The sequence below is a fragment of the Panthera pardus genome, unplaced genomic scaffold (genome assembly GCF_024362965.1).
Source record: "Panthera pardus isolate Hobbes unplaced genomic scaffold, ASM2436296v1 HiC_scaffold_3, whole genome shotgun sequence".
NCBI lineage: Eukaryota > Metazoa > Chordata > Mammalia > Carnivora > Felidae > Panthera > Panthera pardus.
The window spans coordinates 57,102,200-57,122,606 of NW_026526876.1; the positions used below are offsets into that span (position 1 = coordinate 57,102,200).

At 38.0% G+C, this 20,407-nt stretch overlaps 2 protein-coding genes and 2 pseudogenes across 20 annotated transcripts in view; 3 read left to right on the forward strand and 1 right to left on the reverse strand.

Moving 5' to 3' along the window:
• Positions 1-13,214, reverse strand: part of EFCAB5 (EF-hand calcium binding domain 5) — a 190,315-nt gene extending 177,101 nt beyond the window's left edge. For 7 of the 15 annotated variants that reach the window (XM_053893214.1, XM_019429689.2, XM_019429686.2 and 4 more), the window contains exons 1-2: positions 12,275-12,519; positions 11,097-11,190 (exon numbers count right to left, since the gene is read on the reverse strand). The gene's annotated coding sequence lies outside the window, so the exon portion shown is untranslated. The other 8 variants (XM_019429688.2, XM_019429682.2, XM_053893212.1 and 5 more) reach the window with 6 other exon arrangements.
• Positions 1,560-2,127, forward strand: LOC109255199 (COP9 signalosome complex subunit 8-like; annotated as a pseudogene).
• On the forward strand, positions 4,393-5,023 carry LOC109255198 (peptidyl-prolyl cis-trans isomerase A-like; annotated as a pseudogene).
• The window catches only part of SSH2 (slingshot protein phosphatase 2), a 255,271-nt gene continuing 247,834 nt past the window's right edge, over positions 12,971-20,407 (forward strand). For all 5 annotated transcript variants that reach the window (XM_019429697.2, XM_019429698.2, XM_019429700.2 and 2 more), the window contains exon 1: positions 12,971-13,141. In XM_019429697.2, the coding sequence (XP_019285242.2) occupies positions 13,079-13,141 (63 nt within the window). In that variant the 5' untranslated portion in view covers positions 12,971-13,078. The remainder of the gene's footprint in view (positions 13,142-20,407) is intronic.

Genomic DNA, 20,407 nt, shown 5'->3' on the forward strand with positions numbered 1-20,407 from the left:
TAGGAGGGGGGATAGGCTAAATGGGTAAGAAGCATTAAGGAATCTACTCCTGAAATCATTGTTGCACTATATGCTAACTAATTTAGATGTAAATTAAAAAAATAAAATTAAAAAATTATCTATTCAAATAACTGGTATGATTTCCATTTCCTATATGGACACTATTGAAGTTAGTAACAAATTATTAAAGTTTAAGAAAAATTACAACCAGGTGAAGGCAATACATGACTCGTTCATACTCTAGCTATTATATATTCCACCTGTACTAATTAATTTATAGTCATGTTACTTTGTAATATAATCACTTCAAATGTAAGGAATTGAATTATTAAAAACAGAAAGTATGATTTCTTTTTCCCCGTTTTAACCAGCTTAGCTATATAAACCATAGTCTTTTAAGTGACACACTTCATTTAGTACATAATAAATGAGTTACAGGTGTACCACAAGATAGTTACCTATCCAGCCCTATGAGGGCCTGAAAGGACTGGAGTCATTGGTGCCTCTACATAATTCACCCCTGGCCAAAAGCAATTTGTTCGAAGGATTCTCAGAGAGTAGCCCAAAATAATCAGAGACTGATGATCCACTCTAGTGTCCCCCATGGTCCCATAGGAGGCAAGCATAATTAAGAATTTGCTTTATTAAAGCAAGTATCCTTTAATAAAAGAGCAAAGCCAAGGAGTATTCTACTACCAGGGCATCACCTTCCAAAGCCAGTTGCAGTGAGTATTGCTGCTTGTCATAAACACTGAGCCTTAGAGCTGCTGGAAGAGTGCATGTTCCAGGTACCCAAGGGGCAGGACTCACAGCCTAAGGTGTGGCCAGGAAACACAGGGAGGCCTGCCAGATACTCCTTATGGACTCAACCCCCAATATCTCTCTTCCTATATATTGAATTCTTCCTTTTCTTCATGGCTGATATGCCCTTTTAGTTACATACAAATTAGCTGCTGGATTTTCATTTTAATAACATAGTCATACTCTGCAAATTAGAGTTTGACCATTATTTTGTAATATATAATTGATATGAAAAAGTGGATTATGAAACCAGTCATGTTATCATAAGATATTGCCACGTTACATTTGCCAGTAGGAAAAAAGTAAGAGTGATTAGTCAAATATAATTTATACTTGTAACTTTTTAATTGTTGTGAAAATTATTTTAAATTTATCACTTAGTTGCATGAATTATATTCTCATCAATAATGACTACCAAGTGATCATTGTTGAATTGTCTTGTTCAGGAATTATGTGCAGTCATTTTAATCATAAGACTCTACATTTCTTGTGAGACTAGTTTAGTGGTGAGCAACTCCTTTAACTTTTATCTGGGAAAATCTTTATCTCTTCTTAAATTCTGAATGATGACCTGAAATGTTAAATGGAATTCCTCTTTCTATTTGTTTTTGGTTTTTGTTTACAGGGAATTTTTTAGTACTTCACTGTGGGTGCGATGGCCAAGGGGCTGTCTGGGGTCTACTTTTGGGAAGGTGCTGAGGTGGGACTGGCTGGGAAGATGCCAGTGATGGTTTTATGACAGAAAGTGCCTTAATTTCAGTAAGTTGCTGGATCAGTGTGGGAACCAGGAACTCAAGGCTCCTGGAGGAATTGCTACACCCCCAGTGTATGGTCAGCTGTTAGGCTCTATAATGACATGAATAATGGAAGATATCTTTGGAAAAGGATACTATAGAATCTGTAAATTCTGAACTTGGGGGAATTTGGTCAGTAGGACAAAGAGTCTGGAGAGAGATTTTCCTGGAATCTACATGACCTTCAACGCACACCAGTGGTCTGAGATGGTCTGGCCAATCATAGAAGCACTTAGAGATGCCACAAAGAGAAGAGCCTTCACCCTAGTCTCTCAAGCCTACACCTCCATAAAGAGCCAATGACTTTGCAGCCGTTGTCAGGCTCCTGTGGAAGAGCCTGTGAAAGGTACATTAGAACAAGGATGGCAAGCCCACTTCACCACAAGAATGTTTTGCCCAAAAAACCAGTTGCAGGGGCCCTGGATGTTTCCTTCAACTGGATCATTCCCTCATCAGAACCTGCCCCAATTCCACCAATCCCCAACAAGCAGCAGTTAGCCAGACCAATTATGTGGCTTTCATCAAAAGCTGATATATCATTCTGAATTCAAGATCCACCTTCAGAATCCTGTATACTGACAAATATAGAAATGTAAAATTTTTATTTTCAATTTATTGGATGGATTAGCACCCCAGCATTCCCTACTGAGTATGTGATAAAATACATATATAAAGTATATTATATGTATTTTGTCCTTAAACATTATGCTGAATAGTTGTTGAAACAATTTTTGTTTTGTAATATTTGACAATTTGGATGGAGCCCGTCAGTATTATGCAGTTTATATTTCCTAGTGACTATAAAACACAGATTTCCTGCTTCATGTGGGACAGTGGTTGTCAATTGTTTGTTCCTGCCACAGCACAGCACACCCCCTAGTCTGCACCGATGGTTAAGAGTTACAGTGATTCATGTGGGATTTGAGAAAGACTGTCCCCAGAGGCAGTATCTGAGCTGCTGAGGATTCCTATCCACCCTCTTCAGAGAATGTGCTCTCCTTTCTCCTCACCTCCTGAATATCACACACAGAATGCTGAAATGTAGATGAGGAACAAAAGACCATTTCCTCAGTAAAGCAGTGTGTTAACTTCACATCGTTTCCTGATAGTGTTAGTACATCCAGTGTACTGGCAGTGGAGGGTTTGTCATGAAAATGTGACTATTTAAGACCCTCAGGAGACATAGTAGATGTAATATTCCTTGTAGGAGCAGGGAAATGTAGGGTGGAAAGCATTATATTGGCAAAGTTATTAAGATAAGTGATACACTTTGCCCAACTGTCCTGCAGCCTACTGGTTGCTTATATTTATCCTTTGGTTCAAGTTCTGCCTTTTGGAAAAAGAGTGAACAAGTCTTTCAGTTTTTGTGTGATGCCCTCTGAATATCTGGAGATGTTCATTGTATCTTCAGGTTATCTCCCCACACCCCACTTAATTTATTCTGCATTTGTTCAATAAATATTTATGAAAAAATAAAATAAAGGTAATTATTTAAATGAAAAGAAAAGAACATAAATGGAAGAAAATTAAGAAAAAACTTCACTAGTAAAAGCAAACATATAATAAAGGTAACAGATTAATCACTTATAAAGTCAGTAAGGAGGCTAAAACACAAAAATAATAAAATCAATTATATCTACAAAAAAGTAGTCAAGGGATACACAAAATAAAGATGTAAGATATGATATCACATACATAAAACATGCAGGGGGAGTAAAAATTTAGTGCCTTTAGAATGTATTCTTCAGCATACATGTGAACTCAAGTGACCAACTTAATATAGACCGCTAATACACATGTTATATATGAACCCCATATGTAACCACAAATTAAAAACTTATTATACACAAAATAAAAAAATAAACCTGAGCATAACACGAAAGTAAGTCATGAAACCAGAAGGAAAAGTAAGGAGGACAAGAGGATAAGAAAGGAACAAAGAATTAAAAAACAACCAGAAAACAACAAATGGCAATAAGTACATACCTATCAATAATCACTTTAAATGTAAATGCTCCAATCAAAAGACATCAGGTCACTTAATGGATAAAAAACCAAAATGCACCTATACATTGTCTATGATACTTCAGACCAAAAGACACATACAAATTGAAAGTGAAGGGATAAAATAATGATATTCCATGCAATGAAAGTGGAAAAAAGGTAGCAATATTTACATCAGACAAAACAGACTTAAAAACAAAGACTGTAACGAGAGAAAAAGAAGGGCATTACATAATGATAAAAAGGAATCAATGTAAAAACAGGATTGACACTGTAAATATCTATGCACCCAACATGGAAGCACCTAAATACAAGCAAATATTAATAGATATAAAGGGAGAAATTGACAGTAACACAATAATAGTAGGGGACTTAAATACCCAACTTACACCAATGAATATATCATCTAGACAGAAAATCAATAAGGAAGGAGTGGCTTTGAATAACCCATTAGATCAGATGGATTAACAGATATGTACAGAGCATCTCATCCCCAAACAGTAAAACAGACATTCTTCTCATATGCACACGGAACAGTCTCCAGCATCACATATTAGTCCACAAAACAAGTCTCAATAAAAAGATTGAAATCCTATCAAGTATCTTTTCTGACCACAACAATATGAAACTAGAAACAAGGAAAGAAAACTGGAAAAAACACAAACACATTGAAGCTAAACTACATGCTACTAAACAACCAATGGTTAACAAAGAAATCAAAGAGGAAATCAAAAAATACATGGAGACAGACTTGTAGGTGCCACCATCCCAGAGTCGCCCATGCCACCCAGTCATGGTCAACCCCACTGTGTCCTTTGACATTGCTGTGGATGATGAGCCCTTGGGCCATGTTTCCTTTGAGTTGTTTGCAGACAAATTCCAAAAACAGCAGAAAACTTTCATGCTCTGAGCACTGGGGACAGAGGATTTGGTTATAAAGTTTCCTGCTTTGACAGGATTATTCCAAGATTTATGTGCCAGGGTGGTGACTTTACATGCCATAATGGCACTGGATCCAAGCCCATCTATGGGGAGAAATTTGATGAGAATTTCATTCTGACACACATAGGTCCTGGCATCTTATCCATGGCAAATGCTGGATGCAACACAAATGGTTCCCAGTTTTTCATCTCAGTGGTTCGATGGCAAGCATGTGGTCTTTGGCAAGGTGAAAGAGGGCATGAATACTGTGGAAGCCATGGAGCACCTTGGGTATAGGAATGGCAAGATCAGCAAGAAGATCACCAATGCTGACTGGACAAATCTAATAAATTTGACTTGTGTTTTATTTTAACTACCAAACCATTCCTTTTATAGCTCAAGAGTACATCCCTTCACCCCTATCTGCTTGAAATATCCTATAATCTGTGCTCTCACTGTAGTTCTATGGGTTCCATATTTTCCTCACTCCCCTCCAAGTCTAGCTGGATTGCAGAGTTAAGCTTATGATTATGAAATAAAAACTAAACAACAACAACAACTAAAGTACATGGAGGCAAATGAAAATGGAAACACAATGGTCCAAAATCTTTGGGACACAGCAAAAGCAGTTCTAAGAAGAAAGTTTATAGTCTACCTTGAGACACAAGAAAAAGCTCAAAACAATGATATAAACTTACAACTAACGGAACTAGGAAAAGAACAAGCAAAGCCTGAAGCTAGTAGAAGAAAGAAAATTATAAAGACTAGAGTGAAAATAAATGAAAGAGAAACGAAAAAAATCAATAGAAAAGATCAGTGAAACCAATGGCTGGTTCTTTGAAGAGATAAATAGAATTGGATAAACTTACACAAATCCATTAAGAAAGAAAAAAAGAGAGGATTCAAATAAATAAGATCAGAAATGAAAGAGGAGAAATAACAACCAACACTACAGAAATACAAAGGATTATAAAATAAAACTATGAAAAATAATATGCCAACAAATTGGACAACCTAGAAGAAATGGATAAATTCCTAGAAACATACAATCTTCCAAATGGAATCAGGAAGAAATAGAAAATTTGAACAGACCGATTTCTAGTAATGAAATTGAATAGGTCATCAAAAAACTCCCAACAAACACAAGTCCAGGACCTGATGGCTCCACAGCTGAATTCTACCAAACATTTAAAGAAGAGTTAATACTGGGGCCCTCAGGTGGCTCAGTTGTTAAGCGTCAGACTCTTGATTTAGGCTCAGACCATGATCTCACGGTTCTGACAGCGCACAGCTGGCTTGGGATTCTCTCTCTCCCTCTCTCTCTCTGTCCCTCCCCTGCTCACTCTTTCTCTCAAAATAGATAGGTAGTAAATATATATATCTTATATAATATATAAGATATTTAATGTTGTTATATTATATATTAAATACATTATATTTTATATATTTATTATATAATATATTATAAATAATATAATTTATAATTATTATACATAATATTAATATAATATTTAAAGAAGAGTTAATATCCATTCTACTAAAACTATTCCAAAAAATGAACAGGGAAGAAAACTTCCAAATACATTCTATGTGGACAGAAGTACCCTGATATCAAAACCACAAAAAGACACTGTGCCTGGGTGGCTCAGTTGGTTAAGTGTCTGACTTTTGCTCAGATCATGATCTCAGAGCTTGTGAGTTCAAGCCCCACATCAGGCTTTGTGCTGACACAGCACAGCCTTCTTCAGATCTTCTGTCTCTGTCTCTCTCTGCCCCTACCCTGATCACACTTGCACGTTCTCTCTCTCTCTCCCCAAAATAAATAAACATTGAAAAAAAATTTTTTTAAAGACACTGTAAAAAAAACTACAGGCAAATATCCCCAATGAACATAGATGCAAAAATCCTCAACAAAATACTAGCAAACCAAAACCAAATTCAACAATACATTGAAAGGATTATTCACCACAGTCAAGTTGGATTTATTGCAGGATGGTTCAATATTCACAAACCAATCAATGTGATATATCACATTAACAAGAGGGAGGATAAAAACCATGTGATCATTTCAATAGATGCAGAAAAGCGTTTGATAAAATACAATATCTGTTCATGATAAAAACTCTCAACAGAGTAGATTTAGAGAGAACACATCTCAACATAATAAAGGCCATAAATGAAAAACCCACAGCTGGCATTATATTTAATGATGAAACTGAAAGCTTTCCCTATAAGATCAGGAATAAGGATCTCCATTCTCACTACTTTTATTCAACATAATACTGGAAGTCCTAGCCACAACAATCAGACAAAAGAAATAAAACACATCCAAATTGGTAAGGAAGTAAAACTATCCCTATTTTCAGATGACATGATACTTTATATAGAAAACCCTAAAGACTCCACCAAAAAACCATTAGAAGTAATAAATGAATCCAGTAAAGTTGCAGGGTACATAATTAATATACAGAAACCTGTTGCATTTCTATAAACTAATAAGAAAGTAGCAGAAAGACAAATAAAAAAAATACTCCCATTCATAATTGCAGCAAAAAGAATAAAATACCTAAGAATAAATTTAACCAAGAAGGTGAAAGACCTATACTCTGAAAATATAAGACACTGTTGAAATAAACTGAAGATAACACAAACAAATGGAAAGATATACCATATTCATGGATTGGAAGAAGCAATCTACAAATTCAACATAATCCTTATCAAAATACCAATGGCATTTTTCACAGAATTTGAACAAATAATCCTAGAATTTGTATGGAACCACAAAAGACCCTGAAAAGCCAAAGCTATCCTGAGAAAGAAGAGCAAAGACTGCAGGTATCACAATCCCAGATTACAGGATATATTACAAAACTATAATAATCAAAACAGTATAGTAAAACCACAAAAACATACATAGAGATCAACAGAACAAAATAGAGAACCCAGAAACAGACCCACACTTATATGGTCAATTAATTTTTGACAAAGGTGGCAAGAATATGCAATGAAGACAGTCTCTTCGATGTATGGTGCTGGGGAAACTGGACAGCTACTTGCAAAAGAAAGAAACTGGATCACTTTTTTATCCCATTCACAAAAATAAACTCAAAATGGATTAAAGACCTAAATGTGAGACCTGACACCATAAATTCCTAAAAGAAAACATAAGTAATAGACTCTTAGACATTGACCTTAGCAACATATTTATGGATATGTCTCTTCAAACAAGGGAATCAAAAGCAGAAGTAAACTATCAGGTCTACAACAAAATAAAAACCTTTTGCACAGCAAAGGAAGCCATCAACAAACCAGAGAGGCAACCCACTGAATGGGAGAAGATATTTGCAAACAATATAACCAATAAAGAGTTAATATCTAAATTATACAAAGAACTTATATAAGCCAACGCTAACAAAATTATACTCTGATTAAAAAATAGGTAGGGGCACCTGGGTGACTCAGTCAGTTAAGTGTCCAACTTCAGCTCAGGTCATGATCTCATGGTTCTTGAGTTCAAGCCCCACATCAGGCTCTGTGCTGACAGCTCAGAGCCTGGAGCCTGCTTCAGATTCTGTGTCTCCCTCTCTCTCTGCCCCTCCCCCACTTGCACTCTCTCTCTCAAAATAAATAAACATTAAAAAATTAAAAAAAAAAAATAGGCAGAGGACCTGACTAGACATTTTTCCAAAGACATACAGATGGCCAACAGACACATGAAAAGATGCTCATCATCACTAATCATCAGGTGAAGACAAATCAAAACTACAGTGAGATATTGTCTCACACCAGTCTTAATGGATAGTATCAAAAGATAAGAAATAACAAGTGTTGGTGAGGACGTGGAGAAAAGGGAACCCTTGTGCACTGTTGGTGGGAACGTAAATTGGTGCAACCAGTATGGAAAATATTACAGAGATTCCTCAAAGAATTAAAAATAGAACTACCATATGATCCAGTAATTCTACTAGTGGGCATTTACCTAAAAAAAGTGAAGACACCAATTTGAAAAGATATAAGCACCTCTATGTTTATTGCAGTATTTACAATACCTAAGATATGGAAGCAGTCCAAGTATCCATCTACAGATAGATGAATAAAAAAGATGTGATATATATATATATATATATATACACATATACATATACATATTTATTATTCAGTCATAAAAAAAGAATGGAATCTTGCCACTTGCAACAACATGGATGGACCTGAAGAGTATTATGTTAAGTGAAATAAGTCAGACGAAGACAAACACCACATGATTTCACTTATATGTGGAATCCAAAAAACAGAACAAATAAACAAAAAGCAGAAATAGATTCATAAATATGGAAAACAAAGTGATGGTTGCCAAAAGGGAGGGAAATAGGGGTTCAGGTGAAATAGGTGAAAGGGATTAAGAAACTTCCAGTTACAAAATAAATAAGTCATGGAGATGAAAAGTATAGCATAGAGAGTATAATCAATCATATTGTAATAATGTTTTTAAAAACCCTACGTAAAAAACATTATGCTTATAGAAGCAATCTCAAGTTTTTCATTAAATTTTTGAGAAACTTTATTTGGAAGTTTATACAAATTCAATATTTAATATCCTGAATGTTTTCTTTTCCTCATTATATTATATAAATACAAGTATTTTCACCATGCCCCATTATAGTTGCCTCCCAATCTCCTTTAAATTTATCCCAGTGTGCTATACAACTATTATTTCTATGGATGTCATGATATGAAAAAAGGTTCAGAAGCACTGCTTTAGCTTTATTTTTTATTTATTTTTTTTTTCAACATTTTTTTATTTTTGGGACAGAGAGAGACAGAGCATGAACGGGGGAGGGGCAGAGAGAGAGGGAGACACAGAATCGGAAACAGGCTCCAGGCTCTGAACCATCAGCCCAGAGCCTGACGCGGGGCTCAAACTCACGGACCGCGAGATCGTGACCTGGCTGAAGTTGGACGCCCAACCGACTGCGCCACCCAGGCGCCCCACTGCTTTAGCTTTAGATAGGACTCTTTACCTGGGGCCTCTCAATGGATTTCAGTGGGTGTGTGAAAAGCGCACATATATCTTTCTTGAGAGATAGTTAATACTTTTCATAAGTTCTCAAAGCTTAAGAACCAAGTGACTCAAGAATTTCAAAAGTTCCCCTATAATTTCATCCCCAAAGAAGTGATGTTACAAGTTAAGGGTTAAAGGAATTCCAATAGCACAACTAGGCCTCCATTATCACAGGTGGGAAGAATAAAGGTGCTATAAATAGAACTAGGAGGACTTCTGTCTCCTGCTCCCTCTTTTGGGACTCCTGCTCTTGGCCTCTCTCTTCTTAAATTCAACTAACATATTAAGAGGATTCTAGGGTCTTTTCTCTGTTAGAAGTAAATACTTCCTCAGATCACCAGAAAGTACAAACCAGGGTGGAATCCAGGGAAGACAGTATAGATTTCAAATGCTCACATTTGATCTAGCTCTGCAGCCAAAGCCTGAAAGGCAATGTTGTAAAATGTATATTTGCCCAGACCTCTTCCTCTGTGTTTCTAAAGCACTTTGCACATAACTAGACTTCTCCTATATATGTGTCTCCCTTGGGGGCCTAGCAGAGGTGACAAAATCCACAGTGCCACTCTGCCATACTGTCATTATTTGGTGTGTTTTTCCCTAAAAGGTTTTGAGCCCCTGAGAGATAGACTTTTATTTTGTTTTTAAAACAGTCTCTAGTATAAAATATACACTCAGTATTTTCTCAATTAATGACAAATAAATTAATGAACACGCACCATTAATTTCCAAATCTTAGTTTCCTAAAAAGGTTATATGCCAGGAAGAGATACTTCCTCTGTAAATTAATAAATTAATTTCCTGATACAAATAAACTTAATGTGAATCTGGGTACTTTATAATCCCAACTTTTTTATAATCCCAATTTTGACCAGGATTTTATCTTCTCAGATATGTTTAATAGAGATGTTCTATATCTTCCTACAGATGACACATCTCTTGACCACTGATCTACTTCTCTCACTGTTGAGAAAGGCATGAATCATACGTCTTTTTAGCCCTTTTTAGTCCCTTTTTGCTTGATGCTATTTTCTACACATAGGGTACACTCAGCAAAAGCTGACTGAACTTGGAACAAACTTCAAACAATAATAAAGTTATCTTAATTACATACAAGGCTTCACAGATTATATAGGAATTTACCATGCATTATCTCATTTGATCACAAGAATCCTGTGAGTTAGAGCTCCATTGTAGAAACCAATGCTCAAAACGTTTAAGCCATTTGCATAAGGTTTTACAAACTGGAACTAGAAGCCAGGTCTTCTGACTCTTACAGTAGTGATCTTTCCCACTGGGAGATTAATGGAATTCTCTCATCTGCCAAAAGAATTTCTTAATATTATGTTGACACAAAACTAGATAGGCAGTGTTGCTATCCTGAGTCAGTAAGAAAATCAACATACAAGTACATTAAGACCTATTGATCTGTATAATATTTTTTCTAGAACAATACTTTGGCTTATAAACCACGTGTTTCATTTGAGTTCATTCAGCTTTCAGCTATGTATATTTCTTACCTATGCATACAGCTTCCTGTGTGGTCTCCTAAGCATTGGTTCAAAGTTCTTACTTCTGAACTTTGTCTTGTCTTTTCCTGTTTACTTCGCAGCTCTGGGAAAAACACAGATTGTTTAATCTGTGAACCATACATCTTTGTTTAATTTTTGTCTCGCAGGCACTCTTGACCACCACCAGGGGGCAAAAGCCTACCAGCTGGCTTCTCAGCAATTCATTCTACACAGGACTGTACAGTACAGGGACCCTCAGTGTCTGATTCTTGATGGAACCTCCCTGCTAATTATTTCAACCGCAGGGCCCCAGGGAGAGAACAAAGGCTCAGCACAGAGGGCTCTAGTGGCACTTAACCATACAGCAGCCAGAAGGAGCACATGACAGTCCTGTCAGTTTAAAGGAAGCAATGAAATCCAAGAGAGTTTGAGTGACAAACAGGAGGAGGTGGCTTTAATAACTGCAAACTCCTTAATGTGTGTGTTTCCTCAGTTTTGATACATATGGTGGTATATTCCAGAGCGTCCACTCAAATTGAGAAATAGCTTTGTCAACTCTCTTTCTCTGTGTAAACAATCAATGATATTTGCATAGTGAGACTTCCCCCCTTTTTAAATCTTGATTTTTCATTACTTTCTTCGCTTATGGTCTGCTAATGGTTTATCTTTTTTTTTTTTTAATTTTTTAACGTTTATTCATTTTTGAGAGAGCAAGAGCAGGGGAGGGGCAGAGAGAAAGGGAGACACAGAATCCCAAGCAGGCTCCAGGCTCTGAGCTGTCAGCACAGAGCCCTATGTGGGGCTGAAACTCATGAACTGTGAGATCATGACCCAAGCCCAAGTCCGATACTTAACCGACTAAGCCACCCAAGCGCCCCATGCTGACGGTTTATCTTTTAGATTGTTCCTTTAAAATATTTAATAACCTACATTTCACATTTGTCTATGAAATAATGAAATCTAGAGCCGAAGGAGAAAAAAAAAAAATCTCAAAGAGCAAATGCTTTTTAAGAGAATTTCTTCCCAGCGGGAAGCAAGTGGGAGGTAAATAGCAGGTTGGACCCTTATAACTCTGTGAGCCCTGCTTTCTCGGCCTCCCGGGCTCATACAGTCTCTCTCACCTTAGGAATAATGAATGAGTGAGTCCTTAGGGGCCAGGGTAATAGAGGAAGTGTGAGGGTACCTACCATGAAGCTTCTCAGGGTATAATATGAAAAAGCTTTCTTTCTTTCATGAAGTCGCATCATAAAACATGGACTCTGAGATAGAGGGTGGTACAGCTTTGAAAAAGCCCCCGAGAGCCGGGTCAAAGGGGGATAAACTCGTCTCCTGGTCGCGCCACGAGGGTCTCCAGTCCAGTAAGTCTCACTCCCGCCTAGCGAAAGCCTTTGAAGCCCCGCGGAGCCCTTTCCCACCAGACAACGTGTCTGCCTCAGGATTTTCACCTCAGTTTCCTTTCTCTAAGATCGGTTAAGCTGCGCGCCCCCACCTCATAAAATGGTCGTCTCTCAGGAGTGGGGACTCCAAAGGCTCCCAGAACCGGGGCCCCTCCCCCCATCCCAGTTCACAGCCTCCGGGCGCGGGCAAACCGCGCGATTCCAGAGCAGAGGAGGAAACCCAGGAAGGGGCGGCGGTCAGAGGCGCAAACAACCGGCCGGCTTCCGGCAACTCAAGGGTTACGGCGAGGCGGCGGCGCGCGCCGAGGGGAGAGGCGGTTGCTGACAGGTGGCGCCTGCGCACTGGGAGCGCTCATTGTGCCCCGCTGCTGCCGAACAGCCCGCCCGCCCGCCCGCCCGCCGCCCGTTCGGCGCGTCAGTCGGCGAGAGTCCGGTGGTGGGTGCGGAGCCTGCGGCCGTTCCCTCGGCCTCTTCCTCCTCCCCGTTCCCCTCACCCCCCTCCCACACCCCTTTCCCCATCCCGGCTCCGTCACCCTCCCGCCCCCCATACTCAGGACAAGAATGCCCTGCCCGGAACAACCTAGCAGCGCCTAGATGGCTTTGGTCACGGTCCAGCGGTCGCCTACCCCCAGCACCACCTCCAGCCCCTGCGCCTCGGTGAGTCCCACCCGGCGGCCGCTCCGCTCGCTTCTGTCACTGCGGCTCCGCTTTGCCTCAGCGGGTCCCGCCGAGCGCCACTGCGCACGCGCCGCGCCGCTTCCCAGGCCTTGGCACTCGGCTGCCGCGAACCCCCCACACCCCCCATCTTTAAGACGAGCTACGGGACCTACGGGACGTTGGTTTTTGCCCCCATCACTCTGAACACCTGGCTCTCACAGTCCTCGCCCCGAACCCCCACCCCCGTGGCATGCTTTCCTACGGCTTGAACACTTCCTTTCGCGAATGAGTCATTCTTGCTTTTCACCCTCCCCCTTCCTTGTACCCTCTGTTGCTCTGCTGCAGGGAGAGGACCATGGGACTCCTGCGTTGCCCCTAACACACACCACATCCCTATACCCACACCCATTTCATGGACTCGTTCAGTATTCCCACCCTGCAACCCCTTCTTCAGGCTCTCCGGGGTATGTGCCTTTCCTCTAGTCACTTGCTGTCTTTCTTGGGCTCTGGTACTGTTTGGGCTTCATTGGATTGCTGAGCTGGTAGTTACTCCTTGGTTTCTTCCCTCCTCTCCAGCAGAGAGGTCTCTTTCTTGGACGTCTTACCTTTTCCCTAAGTAGTCCTGAAGCATCTGGCGCTGTTTGATAACCAGGGCCAATTCATTTACATCTTACAGGTATTAATGCCTTGCACTCATTGCTCATGATCGTTCTTGTTCTTGGGTCGTGTTTGTATGCTTCAGATGCGTATGCCAGTGAAGCATGCTTCCAGAAGGAAAATACCCAATAACCAGCCTTTTCCTGCTGGGCCCTTCTTTGACTTGGCTCCTAGCCCCACCTCCATCCCTTTACACCCCACTCTTTTAGGCTTTATTCTTGAAAATGCTTATTTAAAAAATAAAATATTGCATCAGTGGGGCGAAATGGGATCTTTAAAACATGCAAATGTTGTAGAAGGAAATAGAATGAAAATAATGAGCAACTGGAAAAGCCATCTTGAACTTCCTACAGAATTGTAATTTTTAAAACTGTGTTGGTGGATTTAGTAGTTTCAAGTTGCCAAAAGGTATTCACTAAACACTGTACCACCCTTCACTGTAAAACATCAGGTTATTCTTTATATTTATATGTTCACTGAGCTGTGGGCTTTGATATCTTGAAAATACAGTGACTTGTGATTTCAACATAGTTTCCTGAATTTCAAAATTTTGTTCTGTATAGTGGTGGTTTCTTTTTTTTTTCCCCTGAGCTTTCTTGTGAATTTTGTGTGACCAAATTGACAATTATATCCTAATTCTAGAAGTGATTATATTTCGGGGGTTAACTTGTATTGTTGCAGAGAGCAGAACTAGGATCCTTGGGTAGAAGTTCAGGGAGGCAGATTTTCAATGATTGTAAGGAAGAAGAATCTTGTAACAGTGGAGTGGACTGCCTTGCAAAAATAGTGAATGTCCGTTGCTTAAAGTATTAAAAGAAAAGATGGAGGACCTTTTGCCTGGAAGTTAGTATAAAGAATTCCTGCAGTGAGGGACTTCTAAGGCCTTTTCCAACTCTTAAGATTTTGTGATTTGAGAATAGTTGCACTTCAAAGGTGGTAAAACGTTTTTAAGGTCCTCTGGAGACAAGTATCATAGGATAGAAATTTAGTAAAATTTATTTATATGTAGTACTTTATGCTAGATTTTGGAAAGTTAACATTCCATCAGACCATTTTACTTCTCTTTACTAGTAAACCCTTTGAGAATAGTGGTCACTAGGTGTGATTTTGGCTGAGAAAGCAACTGAAAGTTAGTAGAGTCATGCAAATAAATACACTATAAACCAGTATTATAGTAACATCATTTCCCCTGGGCATTGTTTAAAACAGTTTATGCTATAATAATAACATACATACATGTATCGAGTTATCATACTAAATTCCTTGAGGTGAATGATTAGTATACAATAAGGCCATATCTACTTGATATGACTTAATTAGCCAAAACTTAGTTATTAGAATATTGAGGTATAGTAATAGTCACTTTTGAGATAGGTAATTAAATTGATCATGTGGTAAGCTCAGTTGTTGAGCTGATATTTCTATGTCTACTTACCATGGTAACTTGGTTATTTCAGTTGTGTATGCATGACCCTCGGAATCCTGGGATGTGTGTGTGTGTAACACTCAATAGTGTTTGTATGACTGATAAGCCAGTTACCTTTCCCTTTAAATTGTCTTCCTATTTCACTTCATCCAGCGCTGTGTTCAGCAGAGTTGTCTTGTGGTTCTTGTATTCCGATATTTGGCTGCTGTCTGACCTGCATATATTTGCTCTTGCATCTCTTGCTGCATGAATAGGTTAAGTTGTTTGTTTTAAAAGTAAAAGAGAGCAAAAAGAATCTAGAGAACCATGAAAGTAGAGATTTAATCTTGTGAGACTGGAGATTTAGATTTTTTAATTAATAATTTTAAGCATTTCATTTTACTTTTTCACTGTGGGAGGTGTAGGACATTTTAATACTGTCAGCTTTTCAATATTCATTTTGGGGATTAAAAAAATCTATTGATCATCTACTGGGTATGTGTGGCTGTTATAGATACTAACATGTATAAGACATTGACCCTGTCTATCAGGATCATGTAATCTTGGAGGGGGCAGAAAGAACAAATGTGAGATGAGAGGGTAGAAAAGGAGAGCGAGGGAAATGATACCGCATGTATATGAATAGCTGGTTTGTAATGGCCAGTATTGTCTGAATTCAGATTAAGATAAATTCACTACTGGCAATAGTAGAAGTAACAGTATCTCACATCTCTTGGGTTTTTGTCTGTGCCAGGCATCATGCCAAGTGCTTTACGTGGATTAACTCATTTACTCCTCACAATATGTCCAAAGGAAATTGCTATTATCCCTATCTTACAGATGAAGAAACTGAAGCAAAGAGCCATTAGGGAATGTGCCCAGTGTCACTTAGCTGTTGAAGATTTGTCTAACTTTAGAATTTTCCATCTGGTAATCAAAGAAAAGTACACATAGTAGGTGGATCTCAAACTAGGCCTTTAAGGATGGGTAGAATATTTATAGGCTGGGATAGAAGCTGGGAAGTAGAGAGTATTCCAGGTGGAGAGAAGCTATATTCCCAACACTTACAGGCAGAAAAGTACAAGGGATATCTGAAGGACTTAACTAGACCAGTTTGAAGAAGGATTTCTTTGGAAGAGTAGTAAGAGATAAAGGTGAAGAGGAAGCTGGGACTGCATAGAGACTCCTGAGCTTAGGAGGTTGAACATGATGGGGAAGGTAATGGAGAGTCTTCAGAGGTTTTGAGCAGATATAATCACAGTGGTGTTTTCAGAAAATTGATCTGGCAGCTGTTGCCAGAGAGATTTGAGAGAGGCAAAGGAAGGCCATGAGTGGAACCAGTTAGAGGCTATTGTGGTAGCTCAGGTGTAAGATAAAAAGGCCTAAACTGGGGATGTGAACTGGTAGTGGAAAGAAAGGGACAGATGTGAGGGATTATGGAGAAAACACAAAGGGCCTGGGAACTGACTGGATATAGGGGAGGAGGAATCAGAGATGCCAACTCTTGGAATGTATTGTTCTTCTAAGATAATAGATGTTTCCTAATTAATAGGAGGCAATTTAAGAATTATCTCTTTCCTTCTTTCTGGTATGAATTTTATGAGTGGATACCTATGTTGATCCAGGGTCATATAAACACAATGAAATACTATAAAAATATTTTACTTTTGTGTAGTGCTTTATACTTTTCAGAGTGTTTTTGTGTTTGTGATCTACTTTAAGTCTAGAGCAGCCTTATAAGTTATGCAGGACAGGTACCAAGGTTAAAAGACTTACTGAAGGTTACAAAACTGGTTGGTGTAAGAACCTGCACTAGAACTAAGTTCCTTGGCTCCTAGTCCACATTTCTTTCCATGGTGTGAAACAGCATATGAGTTTCTGATCCTGAGAACTTGACTGCCAGTATAGTAAAGAAATCAAGACTTAAGATACAATCAAGAACTCCTCTTTGCAGTTCATTTATATTGTAAGCTTAACTAGAACAGAATCATCTAGGTCTGTGCAAATCATTTTTAGGTGATACCCTTATTTGAAGCCTATTATCTCTTAGTTTATACATAATTCCTAAAACTTGGATATTTAGTTTTCTTATTCTTAGAAGATTATCAACAGCAAAAAAGGAATGGAAAGTGTGGCAAGTGCTGCTAAAGACAGGCTGCTAATAGTTCTGGGAAATGATAGCTGATGGTTTTATAGCAAGGGAGGAAGAAGATGATTTCTAAATAGCTGGCATAAGAAAAAATTTGGCAGTTATGAACTACTTAATGTGAGGACAAATCCCTCTCTAAGATGACCCTGAATAATCATAATAAAGCTTCATCTTATTTTCTCTTCATTTAAGCAGTCAGGATTGAGTGAATTGTACTTTTAGATAGACATCCATCCAATTCTCACTGAAGTTTTGATGTTTATAATGTACATTTTAATTAATCAGGAAATTTATTTACATATATGATACTTGATAAATAAGATACTATTAAATTACTTATTTATTATATATATTCAAATATGACTGCATCTTTCCCCAGAGAAAATAAAACCATAGCAAATATGAAATTGATTTATCTGAAGTATAAATACTTAAAAGTGATGCCTTTAAATTTTTAAAAGCTTTAGAAACTTTCTTACACTGTAGAAATAATACATGGGCAGTGTAGGAAATTTTAGAAAATATAGAAAAGCACAGAAAAGATAATAAAATATATGTGTTCTATCTATCTACCTATCTATTTATATATGTGTTATATCTGTATATATATAACATAGCTGAAATGCTGCTGTGTATGTAACTTCATATATATATATTTTTTTAAGTTTGAAATAAATCATAGATGTAGTACCATATCACTCAAATGGCTGCATTGAGCAGTTATATTATAACTCATTCTAACCATTCCGTTATTAGTAAACATCTGATTTTTTCCAAATTTTTTTTATTGCTATTTTAAATCACATTGCAGTGAACATCATTGGGCATAAATATTTGACAGCATTTTGGACCTTACTAAAATTTCAAGAAATAGAATTACTGGATCACAGACCAGCATAGTGTAAGAATACTCATTTATCCTAACCTTGTTAACACTGGATATTCTCATTTCACATTTAATCATTAGTAATTTTCAAAGATAATGAATAGTAGCTCGTTGGTTTTATGTATATCTTATTACTAGACAGGTTGAGTATTTTTCAAATCTTTATTAGGCGTTTCTGTTAACTTTTTTAAAAGATAGTTTTTTAAAAGATAGTTTTCGGGGCGCCTGGGTGGCTCAGTCGGTTGAGCGGCCGACTTCGGCTCAGGTCATGATCTCGCGGTCCGTGAGTGCGAGCCCCGCGTCGGGCTCTGTGCTGACAGCTCAGAGCCTGGAGCCTGTTTCAGATTCTGTGTCTCCCTCTCTCTGACCCTCCCCCATTCATGCTCTGTCTCTCTCTGTCTCAAAAATAAATAAACGTTAAAAAAAATAAAAAAAAAAAAGATAGTTTTATTGAGCTATCGTCTCCAAAGCCTAAAATAGACCCGTTTTAATAATTTTATAATTCAGTGATTTTTAGTAAAGTTACAGAGTTGTACAACCTTCACTATAATCCCTTATTTCCATTATATGAGCTATTTGGTCATTCTTTTCAGCCTGTGTACCCTCTTGATATATTATGAATATTAACTCTTCATTTATTAGCACTATGTGCTTGGAATTGTTTGTATTGCCCTTAGAATAAAGTCTACACTCCAGAGTTTTGCTAGCAAGACTTCTAATGAGCTAACCTTGCTTTACCTCTTCAGCCCTGTATCTTCCCAAGTTCCTGCCTTGCACACTGCTCAGTCAAGCTGACATGCCATGCTCCCTTTGATCTCTAGGCTTTTGCACATGCTGTTTCCTTTCCCTGGAACACTTTTTCTTCATCTCTTTACCTGACTAATTCCTACTCATCCTTCAGGTCCCAGCTTAAATGTCACTTCTTCTGGGAAGCTTCCCTGGCTCCACTCCCAGACTATGGTAGGTGCTCCTTCTATGCGCACCGTAGTACCTTATACTTACCCATCGTGGCTCTTGTCTCCTTAACATACTTGATTGTTTGACTACTTATCTCCCCAACTAACCTTTAAGCCAGGGACTAGGTCTGTTTTCATAATTTTGTATCATTAGGGTCAAAAATATTGGACATGTGGATCAGCAGATGGATGACTCGATGGATGTAGTATTATTCAGCAGTCTTTTCCATTTTAAGTTCTTCCATTGTTTTTAAGCATTTCTGTTTCCAGAAGCCTTTTAAGACTTTGGGTACATATTGCTAAATTGTCCTCTAGAAAGGCTGAATCAAACTTTGTAGACAAACTGTGAAATATGCCAGAGGTCAGGTGCATAAAATGTTGGCTCTGCTGTTCCCTCATTAGCCCTGAGTATCATCATCATCATCATCCATTTTCTTTATTATAATAAGTGCTGTTGTTTATTGAACACTTACTCTGTACCAGGCACTATGCTGAGTACTTTACATGCATTGTTACTTAATTTTTACATCACTCCTGTGGTTTAGATATTATTATCCCTATTTTACAAGGAAAATTGATGCTCAGAGAAGTAAAATGAGTTGCCCAAGTAAAATGAGTGATAGGCCTGATGTCTGACCCCAGACATTTTCCTCTTAACCTCTGCTGTTTTATTGCTTACATTTTTTTCAGAGGTTAAACATTTTTTTTTCAAATATTTGCTATTATATATTTTATATTCCCTGTTTGGTAAGTCACTCATGCGATTAGCCCAGCTTTCTCCATGGATAGTTATTTTTGCCATATTGATTTGTAAAGAATTTTAAAGTAATCTCTACACCCAATGTAGGGCTTGAACTCATGACACCAAGATCAAGAGTTGCATGCTGTACCGACTGAGCCAGCGGAGCTCTCCTGATTTGTAAATATTTTTTATACACTAAGAATATTAACCTTTTTCTGTTATGGTGGACATTTGCCTTGGTTTTTCATTTGCCACTTTGTTTTATTCATTTCGATGTGTAGACATTTAAAAAATTTTAATGCCATCAATCTAAAGTCTATGTGTATATGTTTTTCCATTGTTTTTCTGCTTAGTTCAATTTTCCATCATTAGAGAAATATTCACCTGTATTTCTTAAGTTTTTTAATAGTTTATTTTTATGTTTAACTTTTATCACCTGAAATTAATTTTACTACATGGTATGAGGTAAAT